Raw genomic sequence first — 20,467 nt, forward strand, 5'->3', positions numbered from 1 at the left:
AGGGGGTGGACCTGGGACGCTGGAATTCACTGCTGAACCCTCTAGAGGTGTCATGGGCCAATCAGTGAAACACAGAAGGATGGCACCCTAACCCTAACCCACATGAACCCAGAGGATGCCCTCAGTCACTGGACCCTCCCACAGAGTACCACAGTAGGTACACAACATAGAGTGGATTTACTTCATTACATATTTTTTAAGTCATGTGGAGCCTTCACCTACAAGAAAGAAGTCCAGACGTATGTTTATAAAACATTTTAATGGGGAAGAACCTGCACATCCAGTCTGGATCTGAGTTGATTCACTGACTTCACTTGAATATGACCCTGCTGTCTCATATGATTCATCCATCGACATGTGTGTATCAACATATAGAATATAACAGTTCATCCGTCAATCAACATGTTTGTCAAAGGAAACCTACACTGACTCAAACTCTAACCCATGTCAGTCAGACATATGGGTTCCAATCAGAGTCACAAACAGTGTGTTGTTCATTTCAAGGACCATTACTCAAGGACACATACCCCAGGATCCAAAGGCGGATCGGAGTGATGGGTGACTGGAGGTGATGTCTGGAGCATCAGATTAAAAACTCAAACTCAGATGAATCTGGTCTAATGTACGAGGACAGATTTGGACCAAGCGTTACAGACAAAGGACGTGTTTGACACTGATGATGACAGTCTGCAGAGGGTTGGTGAAATCAGGCAAAGTATCCCCACAGAAACACGTTAACGGTCAGTAGAAGCAGAGCGTTAGCGTTACAGACCCGCCTCCACACTGGCTCCTCCTCTAAGGACATCACTTGAATGCTTTCATCTCCTGGACCAGCAGATGACGGGCCTGACAAACCACACAACCACAGAGAAAACCTCTGACAGAAGGACTTAGGCTCAGGGGTCTCCGGCTCAGGGGTAACCGGTTCAGGGGTCACTGGCTCAGGGGTCGTCCAGGGTCCTGGGAGGTCGGTCCGAGGTTTGAGGCTGTGTCTGGACCACCAGGTCAGTCGATAGAGCTGGAGGAGACCAGGAGAACAAGTTGGAAATGCTCTGCTACACAGGTGTCAAACATGCGGCCTGGGGGCCAAATTCAGCCCGCCAAAGGGTCAGATCTGGCCCGTGGGATGAATTTGTGAAATGCAAAAATTACACTGAAGATATTAACAATCAATAGTGTCAAAATTATTTCAATTCGGGTTCCACACACAGACCAAAATAATCTCAAGTGGGTCAGTCCAGTAAAATACTATTGTAGTAACCTAGAAATAATGACAACTGCAAATTTTCTCGTTGTTTTACTGTAAAAAAAAAAAAAAAAAAAAAGTAATATATGAAAATGTTTACAGCGACAAACTTTCCTTCTTCAAAAAATGTGAATAACCTGAATAAATATGAACAATCTGAAATGTCTTAAGAGATTTAAGTGCAATTTTACCAATACTCTGCCTGTTAGTAAATGTTTTGTGTTTTTGTAATTGTAAAGTAAGTTATAATGCACATGTGTAAATGATAAACTGTGGCAGAATAGAAATAAAAAATTAAATTGCACCTGTTTTTCTTAAGACATTTCAAGTTGTCCATGTTATTCAGATTTTTAAGGAAACGTTATAGATGTAAACATTGACATCATTTAATTTTACTTTTGTAACTGTTGTTATTTTACTGGTCCGGCCCATTTGAGATCTTATTGGGGTGAATGTGGCCCCTGAGCTAAAATGAGTTTGACACCCCTGCTCTAATATCTACTGTTGACAGAAGAGACCAGTCGTATGTCTATGGCCCAATCCCAATTCACCCCTTGGCCCCTCCCCCTTAGCCCAACCTCTGTATTTTGTGGGTACACTTGAAGGGGTAGGGGTGTCCCGATTCTCAAAGTCAAAAAGGAAGGGCTAAGGGGGAGGGCTGTTTGACCCTCCAAATGGAGACTTCTCAGGACCACACTACAAACACAAGGGTCTGATAAATCTGCCATAATTCAGTTCCCATCATCGGTCAGATGGAGGTAAACACAGCAAAAAAGAGCAGCAGTGAGCAAAGAAACACACAAATGAACAGATTTTCTTTGTAAATAACTTAATCATTTGATAAGATACCTCAATAAAACCCATAATTTTATGAGAATAAAGTCGTAATATTATGAAAATAACGTCATAATTTAAAAACAGGTGGAAAAATATCTTAATTTCCAGAATACAGTCGTACCCACTGGTCTCACAATATAGAACTGGGAACATTTCGTTAGGTTTCTACTTTCATTTGGGATTTACGCACATAGGCCAAATGCTGAGCCTATTAGCCCCGCCCACCAAAGACTGAGCCTATTAGCCCCGCCCACCAAAGACTGAGCCTATTAGCCCCGCCCACCATCAACACATTAGCATTAGTCGAAGGACTTTGAGGACAGTTCGCATACATTTGGGTTTGTTTGGTGGTCGACTGAAGGACTAGTTGTGGGCACACCACAGAGGGTTAGTGTAGATGGTGGACTGGAAACTTGAACAGTTGAATCCGTTCTTCTGTCAGCTGTTCCACATTGAAGCAGTCTGAGTGTCAGTGTGTCTGCAGACTAAACCACCGTCTGTTCTGTCAGCTACTACACATGAGTGCATGTTTGGGTTCCTTACATGTTCCTTCGGTACTGGCGCTGTGGCTAAGCTAACAGCAACGATGACCAGGCAGGTGAGAGTCCCCAGGATGAGAGCAAAGTATAAGTAGTGGACGTCAGCCAGGACAGAGGGACGGAGGTCCGGATGACCACAGGACGGAGACACATAGGAGAATTCAAGAACCATCCGGATTAGACCCACCACCAGTCCAGACATCAGGCCCCAGAATGCACCCTGACACACACACACACACACACACACACACACACACACACACACACACCTGTCAGGATACACATCCACAGCCTCAGCTGTAGTTCAGATCAGGAGAGTTTGAATGAGTTCCTCTAAATGTGTGGAATGATCTGAAAGTAATGATCAACACTGGAGTTCTAGACCTGAACCAAAGAACAATAAACATCATAACACTGTTATCAGCTGACATTTAACTAATCTATCCAATGATTAGTTATGGTGATTAGTGTGATTACTCTGATTAGTCTGATGTAATCAGTGTTGTCTGTTCATTTCATTTCGGTGCTGTGGCAAAAAGGAAAAAAAAAACAGCAGTGGTGGATACAGACCAAGGATAGCCCATCCTGTTTATGTTCTACTGCTGTAGTTAACTCCTGTTTAGTTACTGTTGTTAACTCCTGTTTAGTTACTGTAGTTAACTCCTGTTTAGTTACTATAGTTAACTCCTGTTTAGTTACTGTTGTTAACTCCTGTTTAGTTACTGTTGTTAACTCCTGTTTAGTTACTGTAGTTAACTCCTGTTTAGTTACTGTTGTTAACTCCTTTTTAGTTACTGTAGTTAACTCCTGTTTAGTTACTGTTGTTAACTCCTGTTTAGTTACTATAGTTAACTCCTGTTTAGTTACGATAGTTAACTCCTTTTTAGTTACTATAGTTAACTCCTGTTTAGTTACTATAGTTAACTCCTGTTTAGTTACTATAGTTAACTCCTGTTTAGTTACTGTTGTTAACTCCTGTTTAGTTACTGTAGTTAACTCCTGTTTAGTTACTATAGTTAACTCCTGTTTAGTTACTATAGTTAACTCCTGTTTAGTTACTGTTGTTAACTCCTGTTTAGTTACTATAGTTAACTCCTGTTTAGTTACTATAGTTAACTCCTGTTTAGTTACTATAGTTAACTCCTGTTTAGTTACTATAGTTAACTCCTGTTTAGTTACTATAGTTAACTCCTGTTTAGTTACTGTTGTTAACTCCTGTTTAGTTACTATAGTTAACTCCTGTTTAGTTACTATAGTTAACTCCTGTTTAGTTACTGTAGTTAACTCCTGTTTAGTTACTATAGTTAACTCCTGTTTAGTTACTGTAGTTAACTCCTGTTTAACAGCTCTACATGTGTTTACGATTACATGTATTGTATATGTATATGTATTGTATATGTATTGTTTGTATATATACAGTATATATATTGTATATATATTGTATGTATATGTATTGTGTATGTATCGTATATGTATATGTATCGTATATGCATATTTATTGTATAATTATTGTATATGTATTGTGTGTGTATATGTAGATATATATTTATTTATCTATTTATTTATTTATTTATTTATTTGTGTGTGTGTGTGTGTGTGTGTGTGTGTGTGTGTGTGTGTGTATTGTATATGTATATGTATTGTATGTACCTGCTCATTTGCCCGTGGCCAGAAAATAGCCATTAGGAATACAGCAGTAATGGGCGGGGACAGGAAGCTGGTCACTGATTGGATGTAGTCAAATAACTGTCCACTATTGGCTGTTTGGATCACTGGAATCCACAATAAGCTGATACACACTAAGAGCAGAACGAACACTCTGAAAACACAAACAAACAAACAAACACATGATCTCACACATTAGTGTCATTCTATGAGCTCACAGTGCACTTATACTGCTACCATAGATACTATATATATATATATATATATATATATATATATATATATATATATATATATATATATATATATATATATATATATATATATATAAAATCATAAATGCAATCTGTGAACCAAGGGGTCAGGGGTACCTTCCAACAACCATCAGTTCCCACTCTGAGGCTCTGGGCCTTGCCCGGTGGTACAGATCCAAAGTAAATAGAGTGGAACTGCTGTTAAAGATGGAGGTCAGAGACGACATTAGAGCAGCTAACATGACCGCCAGCATCAGACCACGAAGACCTGCACAAGGAAGCAGACACACACAGGCACATGTCATCTGGTGACATCTGGGACCTCCATCCTTCCTTTGGCTTTAACTCAGTATGTTCTGGGACACTCTCACCAACATTTAGAAACAGTCTTTCTCTGGGGTCTCCTTCAGACTCGGTCCTCTACCAGAGGTCTGGGACTCTGAGGGTTCTGTTCTAGTTCTTAGCTCTTCCTACAACTGTGCTCTTTTGGGCTCACATCTCTGAAGTTGTTCCAGGTATCTGCTGGTTCCATCCTTTCAGTTTGGGGGTCACTGCCCCTAGTCCCCCCCCATCACTATTGGTACCACTGTTGCCTTCACACCCACATTTTCTCTCTCTCCTCTTTCAGTTCTTGGTATTTCTGGAGCTTCTCATGTTCTTTCTTTCTGATGTTCCTCCATCTATCTCTACCGCTGTCTTCTGATGTTTGTCCACCTCCACTATGTCAGGATGAGTGGATATCACCATCTGCTCAGTCTGGATCTGGAAGTCCACCAAGATCTGGACCTGTTTGTTCTTGATCACCTTTGGGGGTGTCTCCCATCTGGACCCTGGACCTCCAGTCCAGACTGGGTACAGATGGTCCTGTACACTATGGGCCGGATCTACTAAAGGTTTACGTGTATTAAAACGTGTGCAAACTCATTGCACTCGCAAAAAACTGTCCAAACTGATTTACTAACAGTGGCACGAAGGGTTGTGTCTGTCAAAGGTGCAAAATAGTGCGTCTGCATCCAGTTAGTACGTTTACCACAATGAATATGAAATAAGGGGCGTTTATACACAGTTGTGCGTGTGCCGGGAGGAGAAAATGTAAATATATTAATTTAACACACACAAAGTGATTTATCAAACCCGAAAGTAATTTTACTGATAGAAACTGAGTCTATATTTAACAGGTGTCAAAAGGTTTGGAAGGTTATTTACACACGCATGGAAGTGGTTAGGAGACAAAGAAATGATGAAACGAGATGCAAAGAACGCATTTTTCACCCTCATGTGAATATTTTGGAGTGACAGATGAAAAAATAATGTATACATGCGGTCTTTAACAGTCACAGTCCATAACGGTCACAGGTGTTAACGGTCACTGTCCTTTGAATATATATATATGTATATATATATATATATATATATATATGTATATATATATATATATATATATATATATATATATATATATATACACACACATATACACACATATATATATATATATACACATATACACACACACACACATATATATGGGACATGACGTACCAACGGGCATTAGTTCCATCACAAGCTTAGGATAAGCAATGTTGGAACAACCCACCGAGGCTCCACAAACCTCCAGGCACACAGAAGGGTCCACACAGCCCACCTCATCTACAAAGAAAAAGAACAAGAAAACAAACAGGGAACATGTAAAGACTACATCATCTACAAAGAAAAGGACAAAAAAACAAAAAAAAAACAAACAGGGAACATGTGAAGACCAGCTCATTTACAAAGAAATGGACAAAAAAACAAACGGGGAACAAATAATAAAGACCAGTGCATCTACAAAGACAGAACCACCATCACATAAACCAGGTAAAGGAACAGTAAAAACTGACCCAGATCAGATCGACACTGGACTGAATATTTTAAGATGTGACTTCTATCCAGAGACAGAGAACCAACAGAGAACTCACAAAGAACCAACAGAGAAACCACAACCACAGAGAAACAACAGAGAACGGACACAGAACCCACAGATAACTGACACAGAACCCACAGACAGAGAACCAACAGAGAACCAATAAAGAACTAACCCAGAACCCGCAGAGAACCAACAGAGAACTGACAAAGAACCCACAAAGAACCAACTGAGAACTCAGAGAGAACTGACAAAGAACCCACAGATAGAGAACCCACACAGAACCAACAGAGAAACCACAGAGAACTGACACAGAACCCACAGAGAACTGACACAGAACCCACAGTAAGAGAACCCACAGAGAACCAACAAAGAACTCACAAAGAACCAACAGAGAAACCACAGAGAACTGACGCAGAACTCACAAAGAACCAACAGCGAACTAACACAGAACCCACAGAGAACCCACAGAGAACTGACACAGAACCCACAGATAGAGAACCCACACAGAACCAACAGAGAACTCACAAAGAACCAACAGAGAACCCACAGAGAACTGAGACAGAACCCAAAGAGAACCAACAGCGAAACAACAGAGAACTGACACAGAACCCACACAGAACCCACAGATAGAGAACTAACACAGATCCCAAAGAGAACCAACAGAGAACCAATAGAGAACTGACACAGAACCCACAGAGAACCCACAGATGGAGAACCCACACAGACACCACAGAGAACTCACAAAGAACCAACAGAGAAACTACAGAGAACCCACAGAGAGCCAACAGACAACTGACACAGAATCCACAGAGAACCCATAGATTGAGAACCCACACAGAACCCCCAGAGAACCAACAGAGAACCCACAGAGAACTGACACAGAACCCACAGATAAACCGTGGTAAAATTTCCGACGGTTAGTATTCCTGTTTAAATTCTAAGTATAGGTTCTGGACCAAAATTCAGGTCAGATTATTCTATTCACACCCCACAGCATCAATTCAAGCTAATTTCCAGCTTTGAAGGCCATTCGACTTGCACTGTGGAACCCACCAGGGCTGTCCTGTGAGCCCCGTGCTTTTCGGCTAAGCTATCGAACCACTTGCTATAGCCATCCATAGTTGTGAGGACATTGCTGGTATTTGGAGAGGCGGTACATAACACAAGGTCTCATTATACGCTGATGACCTCCATGCATACTTTCGTGATGACGTAGGGGCAGATGTAATGATGAACGGTGAGCCTTGGAGAGCGGCATGTTAATGGTCCATACGTATGTTCAATAAAGCAACGAAAAGACTGTGCTTTATGTCCTGATTCACTTCAAAGTGCTCTGCCTAATTAAGTAATAAGGTAGACTCATCTTTCATTCTGGTCCCCCGTCCATGCCCAGCCTAGTGGCCCTGGCTGGGTGGCCATGGAATCGCACACAGAGGACAACCTGTCCGTGGTCGCACTACTCAGATCCTCGCTTCTATTTCCTTCAATTAAGTCTTTGAAAAATTTGGTGGTTAAACAGTCTTTAAGGATATGGGTTCAATTCCATAAATTCTTTAGGCTGCATGATTTCTCTTTTTTAAGTTCTATTGCATCAAACCACCTTTTTAATCCATCTACTCATGACTCTGTCTTTAGGGAGTGGAGGGGGAGGGGACTGTGTGTTTCAGGGATCTGTTTATGAAAACGCTTTAGCATCATTCGAACAACTACACAATAAACGCAATCTCCCAAAATCAAACTTCTTTAGGTTTTTACAAACAATGTATAGTACCTTGAAAACTGTGATATGAAAAATGTGACAGCGGATCCAAATGTTGTCTAGATTGTTTAGTTCCACTGACCTGGGAACAGCGCTCGGCTGATCATGCCTGGCATGACGATGAAGAACATGGGCAGTAACTTCAGGTATCCCCCCAGAACACTCCCCCCTTTAGCATGAGACAAAGACTGGGCCGACAGGGACCGCTGGACTATGACCTGGAGGACACACACACATATGGACAAATGGACACAAACACACACACACACACACACACACATATGGATACACACATATGAACAAATTGACACACACACACACACACATATGGACACATACATATGAACAAACGGACACATGCATGGACAAATGGACACACACACATTTGGACACGCACATATGGATACACACTCATGGACACACAGAAACACACAAACTCTGGGTTAGAATTCTTGGGTTTAGGATACTCTGGGTTAGGGTACTCTGGGTTAGGGTACTCTGGGTTAGGGTACTGTGGGTGAGAGTTAGGGTTAGGGTACTCTGGGTTAGAGTTAGGGTTAACTAATAGGTTGATTGCTTAAGCTAAAATTGCCCATAGGTGTGAATGAGTGAGGGATTGTTCGTTTCTATTTATGATCACCCAGTAATGAACTGGCGACGTGTCCAGGGTGAACCCCGCCTTCATCCAAAATCCAGCAGGGATAGGCTCCGCCCCTGTGACTCTTGGAGGATAAAGCAGTTCAGAAGATGAGTAATACAATAGTTGTATGGTTACCTGATCAGTACACCAGACCCAGGTGGCCAGTACGGTGAGTCCAAACACAAGTCCTGGCCACGGTATGTCCCCTGACACTGGATCCCTGAACAGGTGGAAGGCATCACTACGTGGTAGATGGCAGGTGGTGTTGACAATGGTCACTGAGGGAACAGCTAATGGGTAACGGTCCATAAGGCCATCATACCAGCCAATTTCAGAGAATGCTGCGAAACGTGCGGGGGGGGGGGGGGGGGGGGTGTTAGATCAAGTCTCATGCAAATACCATTCTAATATACAGTTATAAATTATTAAATTGATTTAAAAATGGTGTCCATTAGCAACAGTAAACTTAACAAAAATGGTGAAAGAGTGGTTTACATGTGACATTTTCACACATGAATTTTTTACGGTGACCGTGACTGTCCTGAACGGCGCCTAGACATAAAACGTATTATTATTATTATGAACCATCCACCACTGAGTCCAGCTCTTGTCCCAGCTGAGAATCTTTGGGACATGACTGAACAAAACTTTAGCAATGATCTATCTGTTCCTTCATCAATACAAGATGTTGGGAAAAAAAAAGTCTGGACAGAAATTAATGTAACTCTGTATTTTGTGTCATTGCATAAATACAACATAAAGGAAGTCCTGGAAAATGGGTCTGACATTCAAAAATAGAAATACTGACACTTCCAGTGGCGATGTGGTGAGGGGCGGGCCGTGCTGAAGAGGCAGAGACCTTGTCGGCCAATTATAAACCGCCAAGGGACTTAATTTTTGTCATAGTTGCATAACTTAATTAGTACTAATGAACAGAGGTAAAAACCCATGGCTAAAGAGCACTCCAGGCCCTAAAATTGATTAAATGTTGTCGTCGCAGCCCTGAGCTAATGAAGATAATGCGGTTCAAGCTAGCACCAGCATGGAGCCAAATTTGAAAAAGGAACAGGAGAATCCTGTCTCCTCGCGTCCTGGCTCAATGAATCCGACCAGGACCAGACCCTGTCGCTGAGCGGGTTTGGAACCCCGATCCGTCTGGACCGGTCCCCTTAGATCATCAGGAAAAGCCAAGAAGGAGGAGTCTGCTTCTATGTCAATAAAAAGTACTGTAAAACTGTGATGGTCAGGGAAAGAATCTGTACTGCTGATCTGGAACCACTGACCATTTCACTCCGTCCCTTTTATTTACTTTGGGAGTTCCAGTAGTTGTTTTACACACACTTGTGCACATTCATCTGTGAGCTAACATGTCTGCTGCTGCTCAGCTGATCGCTAACATCACCAGCAGAGTAGACTCCATCTGCCCTGAAGCCCCAAAATTCATCCTCTGAGATTTTAATCATTGTAATTTAAACACAACCTTGAAAACCTACGACCAGTATGTGACTTGTTCCACCGCTCGGAGGAACACAAAGATCGATGTGTGTTATGGTTCCGTAAACTGAGCCTACACATCATTACTGATGCCACTGATGGGTAATTTGTACCGTAACTGTTCATCTGGTGCCAGAGTACAAACCCTGTTTTAGACGCCTGGAGAGGACGGAAAGGACAGTTAAGACCTGGACAGAGGACAGCACCTCTGCGCTACAGGCATGCTTTGAATGGGTTAAGGTTAAGATTAGGGTTAGGGTTAGGGTTAGGGACTGGGAATGTTTTTATAATACATCCTTCCCCGGCAGAGAGGTGACGTTCCATGTCCCAAAAAGTCAGTTTCTATAACCAGGGATTGAACCGGCAAGGCCCTTGCTTTGGTCTTCTGTCTGATCCACAATGCACCGGACCCTGCTGCTTCTCCCTGTGGGTGGTGGCCGTACGGGACAAGGGGCCCATGTAACCAGTTCGGGGTGGGCCCCGCCGAACCCCATGGGCAAAGGCCTGGCCACCAGGTACTTGCCCACAGGCCCCATCCCCAGGCCTGGCTCCAGGGTGGAGCCTCGGTAACCCTCTGGGCCAGGTACACAACCTCTTGTTATTTATTGGCATCAGGGTCTTCTGAACCATTCTTCGTCTCACCCTTTGCCTAGGACCAATCTGCCATGGGAGACCCTACCAGGGGCAAAATGCCCCCAACATAGCTCCTAGGGTCATTAGGGCTCTCAAACTCCTCCACTACCATAAGGTGACCGTTCAAGGAGGACGTCCTCCTGTTGCTAATGTCTTTCTTTGATAAGGAATGGCATGTTCCTCAATGTTTTTATCGCAAGCCCATGCAGCCACAGCCAACATGCGCAACGTCGTCTTTCTCCGTCATCTATGTGGGTGCATGTGGCTAAGGTTTTCTTCAGGGTAGATTGGGGCTTTGGAATTATCCAGTTCCATTTTAACCAAATTCAAGGTGTGAAACCTCCCAGTGAGCAAATCTGGCCAGAAAAGTCTCAGTCCAGATCAAACTAAACCATGGATCACTTCATGTACAGTATGAAAACCCTTTTAAATGGTCCACAGCTTTTGGACCATCTGTACATTTGCAGCAAGTAATGCAAGGATATCACAGTGTAGCAGGAAAACAAGACAGTAAAAGTTAAAAATGACAAAGTACAGATCAAATTCACAGCCATCTGTGAAGAGAAACACAGCAAACTTTAATAATAATGACAGGATGCATTAGTCCACTACAAATTACAGTGTGAAAGCAAAACTAATCAAACCAAATCTATACACTGCATCTGAAAGGTGACCCTTGGTGTGGACCTCAAACCTTCATGTATAATAATGTCTTCAGGAGGTATCTGTGACTCACTGTAAATGCATTAACGCTAATGTGTATGTATTTGCATCTCACCAATGAACATCAGTGAAAAGGCTCCTCCCACCATAATCAGTGTCTGGAGTGCATCAGTGTAGATGACCGCTGCCAAACCACCTGCAAACAACCATGGACATGGAAGAGCATCAGTGACCGAACAAGCAGGAAACACCGAGTGCTGGTCTTTATCGGCAAAATACAAATGGACACAAAAACAAAGAGTCCTTTGTCAAAAGGAAATGCATGTCTAAAGTTCTTTGAATAATCTAAACAGAGGTTGGGCCTGTTTAATACCTGCTGATCGGTCTTCCACGTGTCCACAGTCATTTTTCCTGTTGTCCTACTCCTGTCTCTACAGTGGACATTGACGTGGACTGTTGGCTTTTCTTAAACTTGTCTTCTTCTGCCTGAAGGTTTAAAAGGCAGATAAATAACATGGCTACACTATTATATCCTCCACCTGAAGTACAGATACGTAGGTCAAAAAGATCTGTTCGGATTCAAGCGTCTTTGAGAGTCCAAGAAAGCGCTATGTAAGTGTGATGTATTCTTATTATTATTATTATTTAACTTCTGAACTGTAGTAAAACAGAAAAAAAGAAATAGCAAAGGCTCTCACATGTGCTGACAGTATAAAATTCAAAAGCAGGCCTTGAACTAGCATTTCTACTGCTGTTAGTGAACTAATCAAGTTCAATCTCCAGTGAACCATCAGGGTGCAGGTCTGTTTTGTGTCTGTGCAAAGTGTCTGTGTGTGTCTGTGTGTGTCTGTGTGTGTTTGTGTGTGTTTGTGTGTGTGGATCAGTGGCGGCTGCTTGTCCTTCAGACAGGGGAAGCTCACTGTCAGCTTGCATGAAAAAAAGAAGTCAAGTTATTTAAACATAAATTCGGCCCTCCGTTCCTTTTATAGAAAATGGTCAGTGACCTTATCGTACCAAGTAGGCGTCTTTTCCAGGGACTGGACCAGTGTCCTCTGAATGTCCAGCAGAGCTGGGCTGCTTAGACAGCCTTGGCCCAGTGTGTTGTGGGTGTAAGACTTCAGCCTTTTTAAACTACAGATGCTCCTTTCACTCCGACCTAGCCAACAGTTTGATTGACTGAACTATCTACAAAACGATATTAAATTCGAACAAGAAATGATTAAATTATGGAACTGAAACAAGAAAATGCTGAAATTATCTTAAACTGAAACAAGGAAGTCCAATGAGTGTGTTTTATTTACAGTGCAACAAATGAATGAGTAATTTCGTAGTGGTTTCTCTGATTTCACAGCAGAATGTGTGACGGTATTAAACTGAACTGTGTCAGTGAAGGAGCAGATCTGAAAACAGCTGTCAATCAAATGGGATTCAGCCTTTCCACTGATCATCCAATCAACGCGTGGGATTCTGGCGTCCAGCCCGGCCGAGCTCCACCCACAGCTCCATTCATCCCCAGAAATGCCGGGCGTCTGGGGGCGGGACAACATCATGGCATTTATCCAATTACTGTCCAGTTTTGAGGCAATGAAAAAAACTGTTCCACTCAGTCCCATTGAAGTGCATGGACGCTGAGCGTCTACGGACAAATGCACTGAGCAGAGATGGAATGAGAAAACAGACACGGGAATGGAGGAGAAGTGAACAACATCAAGTCCGCTGATTTGTGATAAAACTGATTCTGAACGAACTTGTCTTTGAGATGAACATGTTCTAACACATTTGTAGTTAATGAAATGTCAACACAACCGTACATATTTGCCCATTTAATTTTCATAGTTTTAGGGGAAGCCGGGCCTCCACTGCAGTCTATGAGAAATCACCTCTGGTGTGGATGTACCTGCTATGGTGTACGCAGCGGTGACCAGCAGCAGGATTCCAGTGGACAGATAAAGATCCCACCCCAGTGATACCTGGATAAACAATGCTCCAGAAAAGATATCTGTCTGGAAACATACACACAAATGGTCCAGATCAAACATTTATGTACTGTGTATGAATTTAATGTTGGAAAGTTTTCAGTATATCTTGTGCATTTTGTGTCTTTTGTCTTACAGATATTTTAGTGAAGATGTAAAGGATTAGCGACAGAACCGACATGTATATGCGTATCCTCTGTCCTCCAAACCGTTTGGCCAGGTACTCAGGCATAGTCACCACATCAGCAGAAATGTAAACAGGGATAAAGATCCAGCCTAGAGCCACCAGCACCCACGCTGCCTACAATCACACACACACACACACACACACACACACACACACACACACTGCAGTTATAGCAAAGTTTACCAAAGTCAAACAACAGGCAAAAAGTACAGAAAACAGACACAAAATACAGTAAACAGACGATCTATCTATCTATCTATCTATCTATCTATCTATCTATCTATCTTTGGAACCTTCTTGCTTAAAGGATGAATCTGACTAATTTCACAGCCAACTCTGGAGTAGATCGTAGGTAAACCTCCTAAACTTAGGTAACCATCACAGAAATAATTCTAATCTATAAAGTGGCTTGTTTTTCACTATGATCAATGCGACTTTTTTTTTTTTTTTTTTTAATGTGTCCTTATTCAACAAGCAGTGCTTTAATCAGTGAAATACTTTCAGTTTAGCCATGTCTTTAGGGTAATGTTGCCTTCATGGAAACAAACAACAAGCAGTTTCAAGAGTTGGACCAAGGGCACAAGGCAAAGAGGAACAGTATGAGAACCTACAAGAGGACAGTAGGACAAAAAAAGTTATGAAGAGAAGGAAGGGTCATCAAACTATTGTCTCTTAGTTTTATTTTAACATGTAGCTGTGGATTGTGATCCTTACATTCCATTCAAATCCTCCAACAGCAATGCCTCCAGCTGCTCCTGTCCCAGCAAGACCAATAAACAGCCCACTGCCAACATTACTGGACATGAGAGAGGCTCCAATCTGTGAGCAAAGATGGACAAAGAAGATGGACAAAGAAGGTGGACAAAGAAGGTGGACAAAGAAGATGGACAAAGAAGAAATCACAGCATGGCCACCAGCTACCATTAAGTGTAAGAATTTCTTCATATTTGGGCAATTGTAATAATATTCATATGTGACAGGGTTAGGGTCAGGGACCTATGTGACAGGTCGAACAAAGCTCTATTTGTGTTCCCTGAGCTACAGTCGTCCTCAAAATTATTCATACCCCTGCCATTTTTTGTAACTTTTTGTTTTTGTGATGAAATGAATGAGTTTTGTCAAGTTTGTTTGTGACTTATATGTGATACACAAGTGAGGAAATAAGAATAAATGATACTTGGAGAAATACTTTATTTCAGGAGTATTTTATTAGAGGATTTCTAAAAAAGGCCATGTTCAAAATTATTCATACCCTAGGTTTATTAAGTCCAAAGTCTTTTCTTAATAGTCAATAGAGTAGCCTTTGTTCTTGATAATGGTTCCTGTAAGTGTCCACAGGTTCTCTTCTGTCTCCTGTGGGGTTTTGGTCCACTCTTCCTGGACCAAAGCCTCCAGCTGGGTCCGGTTGGATGGTCTCCTACCCATCACTCTGGTCTTTAGCTCCCTCCACAGATCCTCTAAATGATTTAGGTTAGGACTTTGACTGGGTCATGTCCTTGAACCACTACTGCACTACCTTGGTGGTATGCTTGGGGTCAGTGTCCTGCTGGGACATCCAGTCAGGACCAGTCTAGAGTTTCTCAGCACTTTCACGTTGTCATCCAGGACGTTGATATAATTATGTTAAATTCATGATGCCTTGTAACTTCATGAGGTTTCCAGTGCCACTAGCAGAGAAGCATCCTAGCATTATAGGTTATAACCATAGCATTATGTTGCCATCAAAATAACCAAGGTATGAAGGTATCACAGACAACCATCCAGCCAGTATTGCACAAAGGAGTTCTCCATGGATGCAGACACAGGAAGATGGCATGACTCAGGATGAAACATCAGGAGGCTCATCTGGCATTTCCTAGAGCTCTTCTTAACCAAGATCCAAGCTTTTGGTCATCAATCCAGTGATTTGATGAAACAAAGATGAAGTTGTTTGGCCACATGGATGTTGACTGCATCTGAAGGAAGCAAGGAGAAGGCATTTTTTGGAAATCCTCTAATAAAATACTCCTGAAATAAAGTATTTCTCTAAGTATCATTTGTTCTTATTTCCTCACTTGTGTATCACATATAAGTCACAAACAAACTTGACAAAACTCATTCATTTCATCACAAAAACAAAAAGTTACAAAAAAATGGCAGGGGTATGAATAATTTTGAGGACGACTGTATGTAGAAAACCAAGGGTCCAGTTACACTCGCCTGGATTAGGACTACCAGGGCCCCACCCTTGAACCAGGTCTGCTGGCCAGGTCTTTGCCCATGGGACATGGCTAGGCACAGCCCAAATGAGCTACAGGAGTCCACCTCCTGTGGGACATGGAACATCAACAACCTGATGGAGAAGGAGTCTCAGTTGGGGTGGGAAGTTGAGAGGTACTGGCTAGGCATATTCAGGCTCAACTCTGCACTTTTTTCCATTCTGAAGTTCCCCAGGGTCAAAGGAGGTGTGATGCTTCGTATGTCCCCCCAGCTCCGTGCTTGTATGTTGGAATTCACTCCAGTGGATGGGAGAGTTCCTTCCTTGAGCCTTTGAGCTGAAGAACGGACTCTCACTGTTGTCTGTGCCTATGCACCAAACAGCAGTTCAGAATACATGGCCTTCTTGGAGTCTTTTGGTCGTGTGCTTGAAGGTGCTCCACTTGGGGACTCCTGTGTTTTATAACTGGACTTGAAAGGAGCAAGAGCCTGCCTGATCTGAACCAGCGTTGTGGGTGTTCTGTTGTTGGACTCTGTGCAAGTCCCAGTTTGTATCTAACACTTTTTTTGAGCACAAGGGTGTCCATAAGTATGTAGGCACCAGGACATCTTAGGCCATAGGTCGATGACTGACTCTATAGCCATTTCATCAGACTTCCTGTCACATGTCTCAGACCCTCAAGTGACGAAAGGTGCAGAGCTGTCAACTGATCACCATTTGGTGGTGAATTGGATGCAACAGTAGGGAAGGTTGACGTCAGACCTGACAGGCCCAAACTTACAGTGAGGGTGTGCTGGGAATGTCTGAAAAATCAATCTACGAGATATAACATCCACCTCTGAAAGAGCTTCAACTACATCTGACTGGACCATATTCTGAACCTCCATCACCGAAGTGGCTGTGAGAAGTTCTGGCTGCAAGGTTGCCATTGCTTGTAGTGGCAGCAATCCCCGAAGCACTTGGTGGCCTCCAACAATAAGCACTGCTTTCAAGTTGTAGAAGTAGTCCTGTAGTCCTCGGAAGTGCTTCATAGAGGTTCTGGCAAATTGTCAGCTGAGTCAGGAGTTGGAAGCGGTGCTCCATAAACCCCGTTTACAGTGTGGATGGAGCTCTACTGACCCAGAGTCCTCCATATATATCACAGTCATAACACTTCCATAGACTTCCGTTGTCAACAAAATATGCACCTACTTCCGGGTCATGGAGGGGCCAATAGTTCCAAACACTCAGTGTAACACCATCGAAACACATTCATTTCTCTTGCAGCTCATCTATCAACTCCAGCGGTAAGGTTAATAAGATATCATCATCTTTCAAATTATCGAGTGTATTTCCTGTATTAGCGGACATTCATGTTGTAAATTCAGTTTTCTTTGGTTAGGGTTTGTACAAATTTATATCTTAAACAACTGTTACATTCGATTTTCAGCTGTAGCCCGATGGTTAGCTTAACTTGTCCAGCTGTTGAGATTTAACCACTATAACCACAAATTATGGAGTTTCTAAGGTAAGGTAACATCAGGACAAATGTTGTTATAAGCAGGTTTTATTTTAGTTGTTTTGCTGAAGCTGGTGGTGTTGGGTTCAGTTTGTCAGCTGAGGTCATGTGCTAATCAGTGTCTAAGCCTTCTCTAATCCAGTCAGAGGTGAGTTGGTGTAGAGCTCTGCCAAGAAACGTTCATTAACGTTATTATTCATGAGTTAGAGATCAAACTTCTGTCACTTGGCGTTTGTACAATCCGACTCATCCTGGAAGAATTCTGTTGAGTTCTTACTGAGTTTATGGTCCATGCTAACGCTATGGTCCATGCTAATGCTAATATGCTAAGTTAGCCTGTCTGCTATCCTGTGTGCCTTATTGTATGAGTTATCAGAGCAGAGTTTGGCAGACACACAGTGTTCACAGATAAACACTGTTTTCTGATTGGACCACAGTCCTACAATAGGAAAACTAAAATAATCCATTGTCTACCTTTGTACCAGTCCGGTCCAATTACAGAATGAATGAGCGGGTAAAGTTAGCACCACTCATGGACGTAGCCTATCCAAGCTAACGCCAACCTTTAGCCTTAAATGTCAGTTTTCACAGTAATAAAGTCAGTCCTTTCAGTGGTCAACCCCACTACTCAGAAGTAGAACACACACAACAGTACACACAGTAGTGACACAACAGGTGGGTGGGGCTTATTTTAGATTTACCATGTTCACTGCTGTTTCTCCCGTTAAATAACATGGGAGTGCTCAGTTTGTTTGGAACTATTCAGGCTGACATGAAACATGTGATCACCGGAGCGGCCACATCAAAACATGTCGTGACTCTCTTTATAGGCTCTGTACTGACCTCAACCGGGGATAGCATTACTACTGAGAGGATCTCCTAAATCCTGCCCTCATGCCCTCTGCGATGGAAGCAGAGTCCTGGGACTCTGGGGCACTGTAGAGAGGTCAGGACCCCCCCCCCCCCCCCCCCCCCCGAGGATTAAGCAGTTCATAAACAGAATGAATCAGAATGGTAGAGGACATTACTATTATATATTTTATACATTAGTACCTGAAGCATGTTATGTCTATCATTTTAATATTTCTGATCACTGATAACTATATGTACATTATCAGACAGATGTTCATAAGTTATTACAGATATTTGCATAATGACTCTGATTATTCATAATGCTTTATAACAAAATCAGTCCAAAACAAATGTAAGTGCTCATAACTATGACTACATAGTATTTGGTACATTGTAAAGCATTTTAAGTCTGTTTAAAATACTTTATAATGCATTAGACACACAGGCTTCCTACAACAACAACAAAATTTGGTTAACTTAAAAAAAAATGTCAGAAACAAAATTATATTTTTAAGTGTTAAGTCTCATAACTGTCCTGTATCATGTATGTGAGGAAGCAGAACTCGGCTGATACATGGTACAGTGTTTGGTACTCACAGGCCACCATGTCATTGAACGACCAGCCAAGAAGTACCCTCCTACTGTGTTCCTATTGGCCCGCAATGATGACTGAAGAAGACACAGAAGGAAGGTTAGCATCCGGTCCCAGTTTCATGTCCGTTAGATTGATCAGCTGTGTCATCAAAATAAGTCATTCGAGGTTGGATTCTGAACTGAAGGTGAATCCGTTTACAGTCTGTATTTGATGATATTGAGACTTTTTCAGGTCTTACCCAGATTCCAACCGCCATCACAAAGATAAAGTAGATGACAACCACAGTGATGTCAGCAGCCTCCAGCCGGAGGCCTGGCTTTGGAGTTGGCGTTGGGACAAATCCAGAAGAAGTGGCTGCATTCAGGTTAAAACCACACTTTACTATTGTATTACTGAAACTATATGAAACTTATCATTGATAAATGAACAAAAGTATGAGGCTAGCATTGTCCCTGAGTCACATCATGTCCACACATGATACATGTCGTTGGAGTGACTTTAGTTTTTAGAGGGTTAGGGTTAGGTTAGGGTTAGAGGGTTAGGGTTAGAGTTAGAGGGTTAGGGTTAGAGGGTTAGGGTTAGAGTTAGAGGGTTAGGGATAGAGGGTTAGGGTTCAGGTTAGGGTTTGGATCCTGTAGAGCAGGTTTGTCATTGTGTGAAGGACACCTGTCAGTAATAATGTCAAGAACAGACCTGCAGTGGAGGCAGACATGGTGTTGGTACTGATCCAGGTCCAGATCCAGTCCTCGTAGACCCTCAGTCGTCCTGGGTCTTTGACAGTTTTAGTTTCCTTTGCTGTGAATCTCACCTGACAGGTATGAGAGGTCAACCTTCAGCTTAATGATTAAACAGTTGAGTCAGTAAAATTAGTAAACCTCTACAGACTGTGTGTGTGTGTGTGTGTGTGTGTGTGTGTGCGCATGTGTGTGTGTGTGTGTGCGTGCGTGCGCATATGTGTGTGTGTGTGTGTGTGTGTGCGTGTGTGTGTGTGTGTATGTGTGCATGTGTGTGTGTGTGTGTATGTGTGCATGTGTGTGTGTGTGTGTGTATGTGTGCATGTGTGTGTATGTGTGCATGTGTGTGTGTGTGTGTGTGTATGTGTGCGTGTGTGTGTGTGTGTGTGTGTTTGGATCATTTGAGCTGATACTGTTTGTTTAACATGAGTACATTGTTGATGGTTTGTATTTATTATATTTCATTGTATACTTAAACCCATCTGTGTTTTCCTGGTACCTGTGCAGTAGTATCAGCTCATCCATGTGGGGGCGCTGCAGTGGAAGGACTACTGAAACACTATGGTAACACGAAGTCAGTTTACTACAGAGCCCTATGAAGAGAGTTACGACGAGCAGGTTAGAGGGTTAGGGTCCCATAGAACAGGTTAGAGGGTTAGGGTCCCATAGAACAGGTTAGAGGGTTAGGGTCCCATAGAACAGGTTAGAGGGTTAGGGTCCTATAGAACAGGTTAGAGGGTTAGGGTCCGATAAAGCAGGTTAGAGGGTTAGGGTCCCATAGAACAGGTTAGA

At 42.5% G+C, this 20,467-nt stretch overlaps 1 protein-coding gene across 1 annotated transcript; it reads right to left on the reverse strand.

The window, feature by feature from the left end:
• Positions 1-495: 495 nt before the first annotated feature.
• On the reverse strand, positions 496-19,722 carry slc5a9 (solute carrier family 5 member 9). The gene is made up of 14 exons (XM_030133035.1): positions 19,635-19,722; positions 19,180-19,295; positions 18,944-19,015; positions 14,514-14,618; positions 13,749-13,913; positions 13,534-13,639; positions 11,752-11,832; positions 8,982-9,187; positions 8,289-8,424; positions 6,084-6,191; positions 4,659-4,809; positions 4,273-4,441; positions 2,627-2,842; positions 496-1,018 (listed from the first exon to the last, which is right to left on the reverse strand). The coding sequence occupies exons 1-14, from the start codon at positions 19,651-19,653 to the stop codon at positions 707-709; spliced, it is 1,962 nt and encodes a 653-aa protein (XP_029988895.1). The 5' UTR covers positions 19,654-19,722; the 3' UTR covers positions 496-706.
• Between the last annotated feature and the right edge of the window lie 745 nt (positions 19,723-20,467).

The sequence above is a fragment of the Sphaeramia orbicularis genome, chromosome 4 (assembly GCF_902148855.1).
Source record: "Sphaeramia orbicularis chromosome 4, fSphaOr1.1, whole genome shotgun sequence".
Taxonomy (NCBI): Eukaryota; Metazoa; Chordata; class Actinopteri; order Kurtiformes; family Apogonidae; genus Sphaeramia; species Sphaeramia orbicularis.

What these genes read in the sequence shown, in the direction of transcription:
- slc5a9 (XM_030133035.1), bottom strand. An exon ending in TGATGGCGGTTGGAATCTGG is followed by an intron (nt 19,016 to 19,179) that starts GTAAGACCTGAA and finishes TGTCTTCTTCAG; the next exon opens with TCATCATTGCGGGCCAATAG. An exon ending in ACATCTTCACTAAAATATCT is followed by an intron (nt 13,640 to 13,748) that starts GTAAGACAAAAG and finishes GTATGTTTCCAG; the next exon opens with ACAGATATCTTTTCTGGAGC.